Source organism: Ovis canadensis, chromosome 2, assembly GCF_042477335.2.
Source record: "Ovis canadensis isolate MfBH-ARS-UI-01 breed Bighorn chromosome 2, ARS-UI_OviCan_v2, whole genome shotgun sequence".
Taxonomy (NCBI): Eukaryota; Metazoa; Chordata; class Mammalia; order Artiodactyla; family Bovidae; genus Ovis; species Ovis canadensis.
This window is the reverse complement of record NC_091246.1, coordinates 64,250,201-64,267,159: the sequence shown is the minus strand read 5'-3', so window position 1 is coordinate 64,267,159 and position 16,959 is coordinate 64,250,201. Positions and strand designations below refer to the sequence as shown.

Sequence of the window (16,959 nt, the reverse complement as noted above, 5' to 3'; positions counted from 1 at the left end):
GTTGGCTACAAGAATTTAAGAAAAATATTTTCTATTTCTCATTGACTATTTCAAAATAAACCCAGAAACATGCATCCTAAAAAATGAAAGAAGAAAAAAAAAAGAAAAGATACTAGACATTTGAGAATCCATTCTTGACCCCTGATACTGCCTTTTCCTAAACAGTTACCTCTCACTCCTGAGTTGCTTTGGTGTTCCTAGAGATGAAAATACTTCTGCCATGTGGATATTGATGATCACGAGGTCACATTTGTGACTGCAGAACTGAATTCTTTATGATAAAATTCCTATTGTACATCCTGTAGTCATGGGTTAATAAGATATCCTTTAACTTTTCAATGTTTTAAGAATTATTGCCAGTATAGCTTTAGAAATCAGAGGAGAAGGAACACAAATAACGTCTACAGGGTCAGAATGAGCCAATATTAAACAGATTTTTTTTTGTTTAATCCTGTAATGTCTTATTTATACAAGGAAGATTTAATTTTCAAATATTTAAACTTGCTTCTGGCTTTTGTCTTGTTCTATGTTCATCCCTGTTTGTTCAATATTTAAAAATGTTCTGGTGGAACACCATTACAATATTAACTTGTCTATCTATTAATTTATTTGTGTATGACTTTAAACATCTTTTCATGATGTAGACACCGTCTGGTTTTTGGAAAACACAACTTTCCTCTGTATTTGGCTTTTTTCCCTTCTCAGTGTCCTAACACCTTTCGATTCTCCCTAGAATTTAATTCCTCCTGTTTTCAAAATAGGCTTCCCTGGTGGCCCAGAGGTTAAAGCGTCTGCCTGCAATGCAGGAGACCTGGGTTCGATCCCTGGGTCATGAAGATCCCCTGGAGAAGGAAATGGCAACCCACTTCAGTATTCTTGCCTGGAGAATCCCATGGATGGAGGGGCCTGGTGGGCTATAGTCCACAGGGTCGCAAAGAGTCGGCCATGACTGAGCGACTTCACAATGGTTATTATGTCCCAAATTATGTAAAACAGTCCAGACTGCAAATCTTACTGGTCCATACAAATTAAAGAAACTCTTGCAGTTAGAAATGAAATTATTTCAGATCTAAGAAGCTAGTAAATTTCATTCATTCATGCATTGTTGCACTTGACCACAGCAGCTATTACAATGTTCTAGTAACAGTGCCACTGAGGAATCTGTTAATGTAAAATGACAAGCTTAACCATTTGTATAAAATTTGAATCTGGAAAAAAGTGCTATCCTTAAGATTACTAGGCTTAAATTTTAAGCTGCTGAACTAAGAGTTTTATAATATGTATGAAAGTGAAAGTAAGTCACTCAGACATGTCCAACTCTTTCTGACACTGTGGACTATATAGTCCATAGAATTCTCTAGGCCAGAATACTGGAGTGGGTAGCCTTTCCCTTCTCTGGAGGATCTTCCCAACCCAGGGATCGAACATCTCCTGTATTGCAGGTGGATTCTTTACCAGCTGAGCCACAAGGGAAGCCCAAGAATACTGGAATGGGTAGCCTATCGTGCTCCAGAGGATCTTTCCAACCCAGGAATATACAAAAAACATTATACTTGGGCTTGAGTCATTTCCCATGTGGGAGCATAAAAAGAGGCTCTTTGAAGGCAAAATTACATAAATATGGTCCAGTTAGTTTTACAGATGATATTTTCCCTGCTGCTTCCCTTTGACCCCTAGATCCCTGATCAGAACCCTCAGCACTACCTTGTTGCTTAGAATAGTACGTTCCAACACGGGGTTCTTAATCTTCATTGGTATTAAATGAGCGAAGGGAAAGCTAAGCCTTTGGTTAAATAAATTTGGGGAAAAAACCTATTAAACAAAACTAAACAAGTTTTATGACTTCTCTCAGAACTTAGACTATGCCAATGTGCAATCAGCAACTCCGAGGGGAAAATATTATATAGAATTTTTTGATGGAATATGTCCAGAGGTACTATTTTGTAGGACTTCTTTCCTCTTTATTCATTGCAAATTTGCTCATCATTAAGATTTATATTCAGTCAAATTTCCTTCTTGCCATTCCTAAGTTCATCAGTATTGGTCACCACTACCCTTTGGCATCTTACTATAATCTTATGGTCTTTAATTCGAATTTACATTACATGCCCCATCTTTTTTTTTTTTTTCCAGACAGTATCTTTGTTCTCTACATATTAAAGCATTTTGGATAATGGACCATCCACTATTAACCTATTTTCTGCAACACCTAACATAGTGTCCAGAACTCTATAGGAACTCTATAGGTTTGCCACCTATCTCAAATGTTTGCTACTGATTTCAAAAATTCTTCCAGAAAATAAAATTTGTTTCTTTACTTATTTGAGAATGAGTAGATTAAACTTAATTTTCAAATACATCTTTATGCTCAATTTAACACTGCTTTTGAGTGACAGGGAGAATAAATCACTATAGCCAAAAACTCTACTTAAAAAATTCACACTGAACAAGAATCATGCAAGGTTGTTTTTATTACAGTGTATGTTTAGGTTACATCTAAGTATTTCAGGCATTACTTCATTTGACAAGCAGACATGACATTCTAGGAAACATTTCAACAAATTCCAAGGACTGAACCACTACGGAGAACAGAACATACCTAGTCTGAAATTAACAGGTATAGTAAGTACTTCAAGAGGTCATCAAGAGAAAGATGCTAAATGACAACTTGTCCTCTTCTATAAAGTGATTATCCTAGGCAAGTAACTACAGAGAGAAGCACATGGCTATTACAGAGCTAGAGAGATTGCATCCAAGTCCATCATTTTCATTTCAGAGAGGGCTTGGGTGTCATAGCAGAAGGCTGATGATTCTTTCAGAATAACATAAAAGTCAAGTTGTCTATGTGTAGTATTAATGCTAATATGATTAGCTTATGTTTAAAGAATCAAGGAAAGAACAATTTTGCATTTAAAACCACTAAGATACATTAGCCACTGCAGGAGATGCTTAGCCATTGAGGAGTCATCTCTGTCCTCTCATAGTTTATGAGTTCTTCTGAGAAATTTTGATTGTGACTGTCTTGACTTCTGTGTATTCATGGAAACCATATTCTCCGCTAGAGAGTAGAGAAAAAAATGCACAGAATTTAGCAGAGCTGTACAAATACACTATGGTCAATGATTCTGTATGTTTGTTTCTGCTTATCTGGCTAGGGACAATGGAAAATATTTTCTGTGGTCTGTGTACAGAAGCATTTCAAAAGGCAGCTAGCCTACCATAAGATATCTGGTCTTATATAAATCCCCTTTGGGAAAACTTTTTACTTTTTTTTTTTTTTTGCACGCTTTAAATGATCACGTACACTGAATTGACTTTTAAGGAAATTGTTCATTTTTGACAATTTTTTCTACTTGATTGTAAAAGTGCTCACCATACACGTATACAAGCTCAAGAGGAATTTTATCATTTCTAGTTTTTAGGTTCTAATATATAAGATGGGTGTATTACTAGAGGAAATGTAGTTATATTCAAAATATAATCACTTGGGTAGTACGGAAAAATTGTAAATTCAAGTTCAGTTTAGTGTAGTCACCATTTCCTATTGGTCTAGAAATGAGGAAGTTGCTAAAAATGACCAGACTTCTATTTTCATTCTAACTTACCCTAGTAGTGGTAGTAGTGTTAGTTGCTCAGTCGTGTCCGACTCTTTGTGGACCCATGGACTGTGGCCCGCCGGGCTCCTCTGTCCATGGGATTCTCCAGGCAAGAATACTGGAGTGGATTGCCCCCTTCTCCAGAGGATCTTCCCCACCCAGGGATCAAACCTGGGTCTCTTGCATTGCAGGCAAGAGACCCTGCTTAGCTTAGCTTAGCTTAGCTTAAAACAGAATAGAATATTTTCTAGTTGTAATTGTAGTAGTATCTTTTGATTCTTGACAAAGGCAAAAACACCCCAGAATAAAGCAAAACACAAAGCTTGACCTTATTGTTACAGGTTTGTATTTGAGTGTAGGGTTGATTGTTTTGTTTTGATTTGAGTGGGGTAGAGGGTTCATTGGGCTAAAATGTGGGACTTTTTGTGGATTTTTTGATTCATGAGACCCCCGTTATTTGCTATATAACTCTTAAATCCAACCCAAATGATCGGTAATTAAACTTGAGTCAATCAATCAAAACTCTGATATCTTGCTATCAGTTTTATTGAGACCTCCTACCAGTTTTAGAAACTGTGATTTGTTTTGATAAAAGGATTCAATTATATGAAATTTTATGAAATTATAAGAGTACTCTTAAAATCATAACACTCATACACATGTAGACTTACAGTGGAAAAAGATCTTGATCCTTTTCTACCCCTCCCCTTTGGTGATGTAGACAGGTATGTAGAAGACATCTTTTTCTCCTGGGTAACCTAATCCTCTTACACTGATTATTTTCTTGGACCATTAAGCTTCTGAAAATACCTTCTAAAAGCTTCAGTGAGCATGTTCTTCAAAGTAATTAAAGGGTTTAGCCCCAGTTGTCTGAAACCCATTAAAGGATAATATTTTAGTAAGTATTTTTATCTCGCAAAGTTAGATATATTAACCCATGATTTTTTGCCAATAGACTTTCCATTGTATTTTGGGTTACATGGACACTTGAAACTCTCAGGAGAGTACAAAGTGTGATAATTGTCTTACTTAAGCTGAAATAAACCTTGCTTCTTAGTATTCTGATGTATAGACATTCTTATGTCTTGATATAACACAAAATACCTGTTTACATTTCTCTTTATATCGCTAGTCTATGAGTTATTGGTTCTGTGCTTCTAAAATTGTCAGTGTACCAGTCAACTGGCACTTGATACAAATGGTGATTCTATTTCAGCAGGTCTGGAGAGAGGCCTGAGACTTTGCATTTCCAACACACTTTTAGGTGATATCCATGCTTATTCCAGGGTGCACCCCGGAGTAATAAGATGCAGTAACATATTATGCCTGTTTTTCACCCTGTATCCAGAAGTTAGCTTGGCACTAATTAATTAAGTAGGCACAGAGGAAATTTTGCTGAACTGGTTTGGCAAATATAGTCAAGCAAAATCTATTCATGTTAGCCCACCAGTTTATGATACTTTATTTCTCCCCATTGCTGAAAGGGACAGGAAGAAAGAAACATCTTGTGAGGCGTTGAGGGCCAATTAAGTTTGAAATGGTATGCTAGTAAAATCTCAAGTGACCTAAGTTAATCTAAGTAAAAATGAGTCCAATTACACATAGAGAGGGATTTCTGCCATTTAACTCATTCCAGGGCTAATGTCATGATGGGAGTGCCAATTCTTTTTTGGACATCCAGCATCAGTACCTCAGTGGGGTCTGTATACTATTATTTTTAGCTCTTTAAGGACTCTGTTGATCAATGATCAACCAGATGATCAATTCTACCTTTTTATCCTTGAGGATAAACTGTACCTGAACTCTTGGGGGTCACTTGAGATTATTGCTTTAGCCATGCTCTTTAAACATCTTGCAGTGGATGACTGGTTAAATTTGCCAACTTTGGTTTCAGATAGACATTAACAGTGGAATCCTCAGCTGGGATTTTTGAAGTAAAAATTACAGTATAACGTTTTCCTTTATATTTTCAATAAGGAAGTTATCTATACCCATATTCCACATTTTGGGGGAATAATTTATGGTCGATTCTCTTCATCCTTCTCTTATTTGATTTGTTATGTCTTGAACATAAGGTTTGACTAAATTGTATCTAAAAATCTAACAAAATTTATATGTCTAGTCTGCTTTAATCATTTCATCCCTTCTGATTATTTTATTTTCAACATTCCTAGGGAATTGTATTGGATATCTGGGCCAGCAATCAACTAATCTTCAAAATAATCTGAGTTTCATTATAGTTCTTTGTACAAAGTACTTAGTGCTACCAAGGGGCTCCCCAATAATGGATATTATAAGGAAAAAGAACTTGGGAAGGATGAACTATTTGTTGAGTCCCCACTTTGTGACAGTTACAGTACTAAGGAATGAATAGGAAGCATGTGTAACTCTCAAAACCATCTTAAAAGGAATATTAGCATTTCCCTTTTAAGCAGAAGAAAACAGAGGCTCAGAAGTTAGATAACTTGAACTGAGTTGCAAGGCTAGCAAGTGGTGGAGTCGGGATTCAAATGCAGGCTGGTTAGTTTCCAAGCATGCTTTCTCAGCTATGTTGTGCATTTTTGAATTGATCTTTTGCTACTCTGCATCTCCAACAATATTCTAAAGCTATCCATGGCTTTTCACTGCTCCACTAATAAATGTAAGCTGATTTTCTTGAATTCAAGCCTTCTTAATCTGTATCCTATTTAACTCTGAAATCATACTTCCCCCATAATTCCCTACCAGCCAGGCAAATTCACTCACCCCTCAATATTCCACCTGGATTGTTCCTTCACAAATGTCCTCTTCTCTACTTCCTAACATCTGACGCTTGTTTCCTGCCCTAGATCAAGTCCTATCTTTTCTGTTACATCTTCTCTTATTCTATCAACTGTCTTTATCAACTGAATTTCCACAGGAGGGTTAGAACCACAGACTCTTAGGCATGGAAAAGAGCTCATAGACCTACTTTCTTCCCTGACTCCTATCCCCACCACAAATGCTGACTTTAACAGATGGAAATAGTGAGACTTAGAGAGATGCTGCAAATGTTATAGTCTAGAGGGGTACAGATTTTCTGTGCTCTAATACTGCATTCTGCATTTTAATTGCTTCTCTACCCCCATGACCTATGGATTCACAGTCTGTTACTATTTATCTCATAGTATGTGTTTATTTTTCACTGTGTATATATATATATACATATATATACACACATATATTTGTTACATGTTCCTCATGTCACTACAATTATATGGAAGATGGGACATGGTATTGTGTTTGTAGGGCTCCAAGGACCTCATATATAGAGTAACTATTTAATGAAAGTATATTGAGAAAGAGGATGGATCATTTTAACACGGCCCCCTTTCACTGACTCCCCAAAGACAGTTGTTTCATTGCGATATTGTTTTATTTAAATGACAAGTACCTAGCTATTTAATACTCTCAGACAGAGGCTAATTTTTACTTGTCATTTACAAAATGAGCAGTTTCACTGTTTGATTTCATAAGGTTTGAATATGATATGACTTTTCTTTATGATTTTTTAAATTTATTGAGAAATGCAAGAAAATTTTAAGAAATAAAATGATTAAAATTGCTTGAGCAAAATTGATCAAACATTACCACTACTTGCTATGCATAAATATGTATGTGTATATTTTAAAAAGTCAGTATGTCCCAGTTTGAAAAAAAAAAGGCTCATAAATTCATTTATATAATATATATATCCTCAATGTAGTCATGATTGTAAAACATGTTTTCCTTGAATAAATTTTCCTTTCAGTTTAAATTTTAGAACCAAAAACAACTCATTCAGGTTATGTAAATTTTTAGAGTCACATCTCTAAAAATATTAACAATGAGAATCATTCCTCCTACACTGAAAAGTATTTTGAGATAAAGACACCTAATTTGTTCATTTAAGAGATATATTCAAATAGCTGAAGCATTCTTATATTTGCACATTTTTTACAATCACCAATTGGTAGTTTCCACCTCCTTTCTGGAAATGTTTCCCAAATTACATTCATGTATCCAGAAAACAAAAAGTTTGCAATATTTCAAGAACCAATGTAAAGTGCTTAGTATGATCCCTTACAAAAAGTTTAATAAATAATATTTCCCTCTGCCATCGCATTTTTGCACTTTTGAGAGTAAATCCAGCATTTAAAAACTATTTGACAGTATAAATCTCCAGGAAAGCACAGAAGCAGGTTTTAATTTGAATAGTAACTTCCCTGGTGGCTCAGATGGTAGAGAATCTGCCCGCAATGTAGGAGACGCAGGGTTCAATCCCTGTTTTGGGAAGAGCCCCTGCAGGAGGAAATAGCAACCCACTCTAGCATTCTTGCCTGAAGAATTGCATGGACAGAGGAGCCTGGCGGGCTAGTCTATGGGGTCACAAAGAGTGGGACACGATTGAGTGACTAACTCTCACTGTCAAGGATTATCATAATTCCTTCAGAGTGATAACCATTTTTATCAAGATAAATATCTTAGTGAAAGTTATTCTTACAGTTCTCGTCCATTTCCAGACATCTTGAATCCACCAAAGGGGCTCTGGGCAGATACCACACTATAGCAGTTCACCCTGAAAAGGAAAGAAGTACATTATAGCTCACACTTAACCTACTTAGAACTCCTAAATTTAGAATTTTTGAAATTCAGAGAGATCTTTAAAAACTCTATAAATTTTAGTGTTACATAGTCACTTAAAAAAATAGCACCATAAATTAGAATGCAGGAGTGTAAGTACATGTATATACACTAACTAGAAATAAAAGCAATGATCCGATGCTATGTGTGGATAGCCATGTTGGCAGTACACCATGTCCCTGAGAAGTTATAGCTTGAATTATGAAAGATAGGATACCCAACATACTGTAAGTGGATGGATACCATTTGTGAGAGATTAGAGTTTGTTGGATGAGTATTCTTTACTGCCTATATTCAGTAAGCTTTGTGGTTCTCTTGTGGGTTGTCTCCTTAGGGTAGAATCAATTTTCTTTTGTAATTGTAATATATCTCATATTACTTAGTTCATTTTTTTTCATTAATTAATTGAAAAAAATTGCTTAAACAGAGGCTGTGGCAGGAGTTGAATTTCATTATATAATTTTTTTATCCTTTGCCATGTTTTTAAAAAGTTTCAAAATGTCTATATGAACAAATATAATTATAAAAACATGAATAATTAGAATTTTAAAAAACTACATCCAGATTCAGTAACAATCACTGATATAATTGGTGGATTTGATGCATACCCACCTCCACTGACATCAGTGTAGATATTTTTAAAGCTCCCCAGACAATTCTAATGCACAGCCAGTGTTGAGAATCACTGCTTTAGAGTCTGAAATAATCTGAACCTCAGCAGTCATTTATTGTGTGATCTTGATCAATTACATAAACCCACTAAACTAGTTTTTTTGTCGATAAATTTACCATACCAATTAACAGTTGCAGTAAGGTAAAATGAGATAATAAATGTGAGGACTACAGTGTACTTCCCTGGTGGCTCAGATGGTAAAGCGTCTGTCTACAATGTGGGAGACCCAGGTTCAATCCCTGGGTTGGGACGATCCTCTGGAGAAGGAAATGGCAATCCACTCCAGGACTATTGCCTGGAAAATCCCATGGACAGAGGAGCCTGATAGTCTACAGCTCATGGGGTCGCAAAGAGTCGGACACGACTGAGCGACTTCACTTCACTTCACAGTGTGGGGCTTAGCACAGAATACACGGTAATGAAATAGTGACTGTCCCATTGCTTCAGAAAAAAAGATTCTAGAGCTATCGAGAAGGACAAGGATTTTTGGCTGCCTCCTAAACTTTTCAACATCTCAAGGATAAATACTTTTCATGGATTTGGGTGTGACATTATCAGCAAGAAAAATAATCTTGGGCTGTTACTGGGACTGAGTGGACAAAGTACAATTTGATGGAACAAAAATAACTAACAAAGCAGTCCAGAGACTAGGCGCTAGGCAGGGATCAGTGTGAGAGTCAGAGAAAGTTCAAAGTAACCTGTTAAGGTGGTTAACATGGAAAAGGGGACATTACATAGGTTTGACTTACCACACGGTTCCAGACTGCAAAGCAGAGGAGACTGTGATGGCTTTATCAATATCATTGGTAAAAATTCCTGCTGATAACCCATAGAAAGTATTGTTTGCTCTCTTGATTACATCATCTAAAGACTTAAACTTCATGATTTGCTGCACAGGTCCAAATATCTATTCAAAAAGAAATGAATGAAATAAGTCAAAGTAATGGATTACAACTAAGTATTTGTATATAACGCTTATAGTGAAAGTGAAGTCGCTCAGTCGTGTCCGACTCTTTGCGACCCCATGGGCTGTAGCCTACAAGGCTCCTCTGTCCATGGGATTTTCCAGGCAATAGTCTTGGAGTGGATTGCCATTTCCTTCTCCAGGGGATCTTCCCAACCCAGGGATCGAACCCGGGTCTCCCACATTGTAGACAGACGCTTTACCATCTGAGCCACCAGGGAAGTCATATAATGCTTATAAATATGTCTAAATAATATGTAAAGTAAATATTTATATTTATTATTTTCAGTTCAGTTCAGTCGCTCAGTCATTTCTGACTCTTTGCGACCCCATGAACCGCAGCACACCAGGCCTCCCTATCCATCACCAACTCCTGCAGTTTACCCAAACTCATGTCCATGAGTCAGTGATGCCCTCCAACCATCTCATCCTCTGTTGCCCCCTTCTCCTCCTGCCCTCAATCTTTCCCAGTATCCGGATCTTTTCAAATGAGTCAGCTCTCCACATCAGGTGGCCAAAGTATTGGACTTTCAACTTCAACATCAGTCCTTCCAATGAACTCTCAGGACTGATCTTTACAATGGACTAGTTGGATCTCCTTGCAGTCCAAGGGACTCTCAAGAGTATTCTCCAACACAACAGTTCAAAAGCATCAATTCTTCGGCACTCAGCTTTCTTTATAGTCCAACTCTCACATCCATACATGACCACTGGAAAAACCATAGCCTTGACTAGACAGACCTTTGTTGCCAAAGTAATGTCTCTGCTTTTTAATATGCTGTCTAGGTTGGTCATAACTTTCCTTCCAAGGAGCAAGTGTCTTTTAATTTCATGGCTGCAATCACCATCTGCAGTGATTTTGGAGCCCAGAAAAATAAAGTCTGTCACTGTTTCCATTGTTTCCCCACCTATTTGCCATGAAGTGATGGGACCGGATGCCATGATCTTAGTTTTCTGAATGTTGAGCTTTAAGCCAACTTTTTCTCTCTCCTCTTTCACTTTCATCAAGAGGCTTAGTTCTTCTTCACTTTCTGCCATAAAGGTGGTGGCATCTGCATATCTGAGGTTATTGATATTTCTCCCGGCAATCTTGATTCCAGCTTGTGCTTCTTCCAGCCCAGCATTTCTCATGATGTACTCTGCATATAAGTTAAATAAGCAGGATGACAATATACAGGCTTGACATACTCCTTTTCCTATTTGGAACCAGTCTGTTGGTCCATGCCCAATTCTAACTGTTGCTTCCTGACCTGTATACAGGTTTCTCAAGAGGCAGGTCAAGTGGTCTGGTATTCCCATCTCTTTCAGAATTTTCTACAGTTTATTGTTATCCACACAGTCAAAGGCTTTGGCATAGTCAATAAAGCAGACATAGATGTTTTTCTGGAATTCTCTTGCTTGTTCCATGATCCAGCAGATGTTGGCAATTTGATGTCTGGTTCCTCTGCCTTTTCTAAAACCAGCTTGAACATCTGGAAGTTCACAGTTCATGTATTGGTGAAGCCTGGCTTGGAGAATGTTGAGCATTACTTTACTAGCATGTGAGATGAGTGCAATTGTGTGGTAGTTTGAGCATTCTTTGGCATTGCCTTTCTTTGGGATTGGAATGAAAACTGACCTTTTCCAGTCCTGTGGACACTGCTGAGTTTTCCAAATGTGCTGACATATTGAGTGCAGCACTTTCACAGCATCATCTTTCAGAATTTGAAATAGCTCCACTGGAATTCCATCACCTCCACTAGCTTTGTTCATAGGGATGCTTCCTAAGGCCCGCTTGACTTCACATTCCAGGATGTCTAGCTCTAGGTGAGTGTGAGTGATCACACCTTCGTGCTTATCTGGGTTGTGAAGATCTTTTTTGTATAGTTCTGTGTATTCTTGCCACCTCTTAATATCTTCTGCTTCTGTTAGGTTCATACCATTTCTGTCCTTTATTGAGCCCATCTTTGCGTGAAATGTTCCCTTGGTATTTCTAATTTTCTTGAAGAGAATTTATATTCAGTATTTCATATAAATATACTTATGTTTTATATTGACTATAAGGCACTTAGCACATAGTAAACAATCACTAAATGCTATTTTGTTATCAATAAAAATAATAGAAAGTACAACCAATATCCCTCAAACCACAGACCATTATAAGCTACAGCAAATATTCCTAAAAAATATTAGCAATTAGTGTTCACCAATACCTACAAAGAATTATATACCATCACCAAATGAGGTTCATTCTAGAGATGCAAGGCTGATTCAGCATTCAAAACTCACTCGGTGTATATCATATTAATAGAATGAGGAAAAAATACCACATAATCATCTCAGTTGATGCAGGAAAATCATTTGATAAAATCCAACCTCCTTTCCTTTCTTCTCAACAAATTAAAAATAAAAAGGCATTTCTGAACCTGATCAAAGGCATTTACGAAAATCTTACAGGTAACATCATATTCAATGGTAAAGACTGAAGGCTTTCCTCCTAAGATAGACAGCAAAAAGACACCCATGTTTACTGATTTTATTTAACACAGTCCTGGAATTATAGCAAGTGAAAAAGGCAAGAAAAAGAAATAGAAAGGCATACAGATTAGAAATGAGTAAAATTGTCCCAATTTGTAGATGACATAATCATCTACATATAAATTACCAAAGAATCTCCAAAAACCTTCTAAAATATCCAAGTTCAGTGATGTTACAGGATACAATAAAATATACAAAAACCAAGTACACTTGTATTAATACTTACTAGCAATGAACATGTGCATGTTGAAATCAGAAATAACCATTTACTCAAAAAATACTTAGGTATAAGTCCAATACAACATTTATGGGACTTGTATACTGAAAACTACAAAGTGCTAATGAAAGAAATAAAAGAAGATATACATAAACGGAGAGACCTACTATGTTCAATAACTGGAATTTTTAACACAATAAAGATGTTAATTCTCTCCAAACAGACTTATATGTTTAACACAACTCCTCTCAAAATTCCAGCAAGATTTTAAAATACATATGAATAGGTTATTCTAAAATGTATATGGAAGAGCAAAAGAATTAGCTTAGCTAAAACAATTTGGAAAAGAAGAATAAAGTTAGAGAATGCAATCTTTCCAATTTCAAGACTATTGATACAGCTACTAAAATCAAGAGAATATATTTAATATTTTGTAATAATCTATATTGAAAAGGATCTGAACAAGAATCACTGAACCACTTTTCTGTGCACCTGAAACTAACACAACATTATAAATCAACTATACTTCAGTAAAAATAATTACATTTTAAAATGGAATATAGGTAGAGAAATAGACACATAGATCAATTGAAGGGTAGAGAACACAGAAATTAATACACAAATACACATAACTGAAATGCTGACAGTTGCAAAAGTAATGAAGTGGAAGAAAAACTGCCTTTTCAACAAATGATGCTGGAGCGATTGAACATATAGACAGAAACAAACAACCTTTACTTAAATCTCACACCTTGTATAAAAATTGACCTAAAATGGATCACAGACTTATGTGTAAAACATAGACTATAAAGCTTTTAGAAACAATAAAAAAATTACACAGAAAAAGTTTTTTTTTTTTATCTAGGAATAAATAAAGTATAGCTCATAAGAGTTTACACCAAAAATGCTATTCATAAAAAGAAAAATGAATAAATTGGATTTCCTTAGAATTAAAAACTTTGGTCTGAGAAGGACCCTGGTAAGAAGATGAAAAGACAAGATACAGCCTGGGAGAAAATATTTGCAAACCACAGAGCTAAGAAACAGTAAGTGTCTAGAATGTATAAGGAACTCTCAAAACTCAACAGTAAAAAGCAAACACTCCAATTAGCACATGGGCAAAAGAAATCCTTTTATCAAGGAAGATATCAGATGGCAAATAATCCCAGGTAAAGATGTTCAATATTACCAGCCACTGCTGCTGCTGCTGCTAAGTCCCTTTAGTCCTCTCCAACCCCATAGATGGCAGCCCACCAGGCTCCTCCGTCCCTGGGATTCTCCAGGCAAGAATACTAGAGTGGGTTGCCATTTCCTTCTCCAATGCATGTATGCATGCTAAGTCGCTTTAGTCGTGTCTGTCTCTGTGTGACCTTATGGACAGCAGCCCTCCAGGCTCCTCTGTCCACAGGATTCTCCAGGCAAGAATACTGGGGTGGGTTGCCATTTCCTTCTCCCTAGCAGCCACTAAGGAAATGCAAATTTAAACCTCAATAAGCTATCACACCTATCAGAATGGCTAAAATAAAAAATATTCACAACACAAAAACAGTTAGCAAGGATGCAGAGAAATTGAGATCATTCATATACTGCTAATAGAAATATGAAATTGTTCAGGCACTCTGGAAGATTCAGTTCAGCTCAGCTCAGTTGCTCAGTCATGTCTGACTCTTTGCGACCCCATGAATCGCAGCACTCCAGGCCTCCCTGTCCATCACCAACTCCCAGAGTTCACTCAGACTCACGTCCATCGAGTCCATGATGCCATCCAGCCATCTCATCCTGGGTCGTCCCCTTCTCCTCCTGCCCCCAATCCCTCCCAGCATCAGAGTCTTTTCCAATGAGTCAACTCTTCGCATGAGGTGGCCAAAGTACTGGAGCTTCAGCTTCAGCATCATTGCTTCCAAAGAAATCCCTGGGTTGATCTCCTTCAGAATGGACTGATTGGATCTCCTTGCAGTCCCAGGGACTCTAAAGAGTCTTCTCCAACACCACAGTTCAAACGCATCAATTCTTCAGCGCTCAGCCTTCTTCACAGTCCAACACTCACATCCATACATGACCACTGGAAAAACCTTGACTAGATGGACCTTAGTTGGCAAAGTAATGTCTCTGCTTTTGAATATACTATCTAGGTTGGTCATAACTTTTCTTCCAAGGAGTAAGCGTCTTTTAATTTCATGGCTGCAGTCACCATCTGCAGTGATTTTGGAGCCCCGAAAAATAAAGTCTGTCACTGTTTCCACTGTTTCCCCATCTATTTCCCATGAAGTGATGGGACCAGATGCCATGATCTTCGTTTTCTAAATGTTGAGCTTTAAGCCAACTTTTTCACTCTCCTCTTTCACTTTCATCAAGAGGCTTTTTAGCTCCTCTTCACTTTCTGCCATAAGGGTGGTGTCATCTGCATATCTGAGGTTATTGATATTTCTCCAGGCAATCTTGATTCCAGCTTGTGTTTCTTCCAGTCCAGCGTTTCTCATGATGTACTCTGCATATAAGTTAAATAAGCAGGTTGACAATATACAGCCTTGATGTACTCCTTTTCCTATTTGGAACCAGTCTGTTGTTCCATGTCCAGTTCTAACTATTGCTTCCTGACCTGCATACAGATTTCTCAAGAGGCAGGTTAGGTGGTCTGGGATTCCCATCTCTTTCAGAATTTTCCACAGTTTATTGTGATCCACACAGTCAAAGGCTTTGGCATAGTCAATAAAGCAGAAATAGATGTTTTTCTGGAACTCTCTTGCTTTATCCATGATCCAGTGGAAGATTAGCAGTTTCTTAAAAAGCTATATCCATTATATGACCCAGGAATTATATTTCTGGGCATTTACCTCAGAGAAGTGAAAACTTACCTTTACACAAAAGCCTGTATACTGATATTTATAACAGCATTATTTAAAGTAGTCTCAAACTGGAAACAGCCCAAACTTCTTCTTCAATGAGTGAATGGTTAAACAACTATGATGCACTCATACTATGAAATACTCACCTATAAATAGGAGCAAATTATTCTTACATGCAACAACCTAGATAAATCTATAGAGAATTATGATGGGTGAAAAAAATGTCAATCCAAAGGTTGCATGACGTATGAATTCACTTATGTAACATTCTTGAAATGACAAAATTATAGAAATAAAGACGACATTAGTGGTGAAAAGAAAGCTGAGGATTGAGGATGGGGTGGCCTAGGAGGATATAGATCTGGCTATGAAAGGGAAACATGAGAAATTCATGTGATGATGAAATGTTCTATGTCTTGACTGCATCAATGTTAACATACTCTTTGTGATATTATAGTTTTATAAGATGTTACCTATTGAAGGAAACCGAGTACATGGGATCTTTCTGTATTAATATTTCTCACAATGACAACTGGATCTACAATTATCTCAAAATAAGGAGCTTAATTTTTAAAAACTGCATATCACTTTATTCTTTTCCAATTATTTTCAAATATATTATTTCCAAAGGAGAAAAAAGCATCAGTGAATGTGGAATTGTATTTTCCATCTAAGTTTGTGAAGGAAACATCTAGCAATTGTTAAGCATCCTTATCTGTGTTCATCTGGAAATTCTTGGCCTGACCAATGAATTCCTGACTATTTTTAGTCTTAATAAAAAATAATCATTTATCAGTATTAGAAATGAAGAGTAACATTTATTGAGAAAGGTGTTCAAAGAGCTGAGTATGTTAAAGGAATACTTTGTATATATCCATGCAGACAAAATAAGGCAAAAAAAGAGAACAGAACAGAATGAAACCATTTACCTCCTCTTTGGCAATGCGCATATCATCAGTAACATCAGAGAACACTGTAGGTTGGATAAAGTAGCCTTTATTCCCCCAAGGGCCTCCGCCACATTCCAGCTTGGCCCCCTCCTTCTTCCCACTTTCAATGAGGTCAAGTATTTTTTCATATTGTTCTTTATCAATCTATTGGAAAAATATCACATGAAAAGTTAGAAAAAGTGGCAACTTATAAAGATAATAGTTTGCCCAGCCTGTAAATACGGGTTTCAAAATGCTCAGATTATTGTTATTAAGTTACATATTCCAACCAAAACAGCTGACAGAGGCTCAGATTCATCGTTGGGCATGTTTAATTCTCATGACTTTTCTGGAAAGAAACCTTGAAGATAAATGTTTGTATTTAGCATTTGTTTTACAGTTATACAAGAGAAGTATATTGGCACTGCAAACATGTGTATACCTCTTCATGTGTGTGTGCCCAGACACTAAGTCGTGTCCTACTTTTTGCGACCCCACGGAACATATCCCAACAGGCTCCTCTGTCCATGGGATTTTCCCAGGCAAGAATACTGGAGTGGGTTGCCTCCTCCAGGG

At 36.8% G+C, this 16,959-nt stretch overlaps 1 protein-coding gene across 1 annotated transcript in view; it reads right to left on the bottom strand.

Moving 5' to 3' along the window:
- Nucleotides 1-2,453: 2,453 nt before the first annotated feature.
- ALDH1A1 (aldehyde dehydrogenase 1 family member A1) overlaps nt 2,454-16,959 on the bottom strand; it is a 55,190-nt gene continuing 40,684 nt past the window's right edge. The window contains exons 10-13 of the mRNA XM_069576356.1: nt 16,384-16,548; nt 9,660-9,817; nt 8,098-8,172; nt 2,454-3,058 (exon numbers count right to left, since the gene is read on the bottom strand). Coding sequence (XP_069432457.1) covers nt 2,986-3,058; nt 8,098-8,172; nt 9,660-9,817; nt 16,384-16,548 — 471 coding nt within the window. The 3' untranslated portion in view covers nt 2,454-2,985. The remainder of the gene's footprint in view (nt 3,059-8,097; nt 8,173-9,659; nt 9,818-16,383; nt 16,549-16,959) is intronic.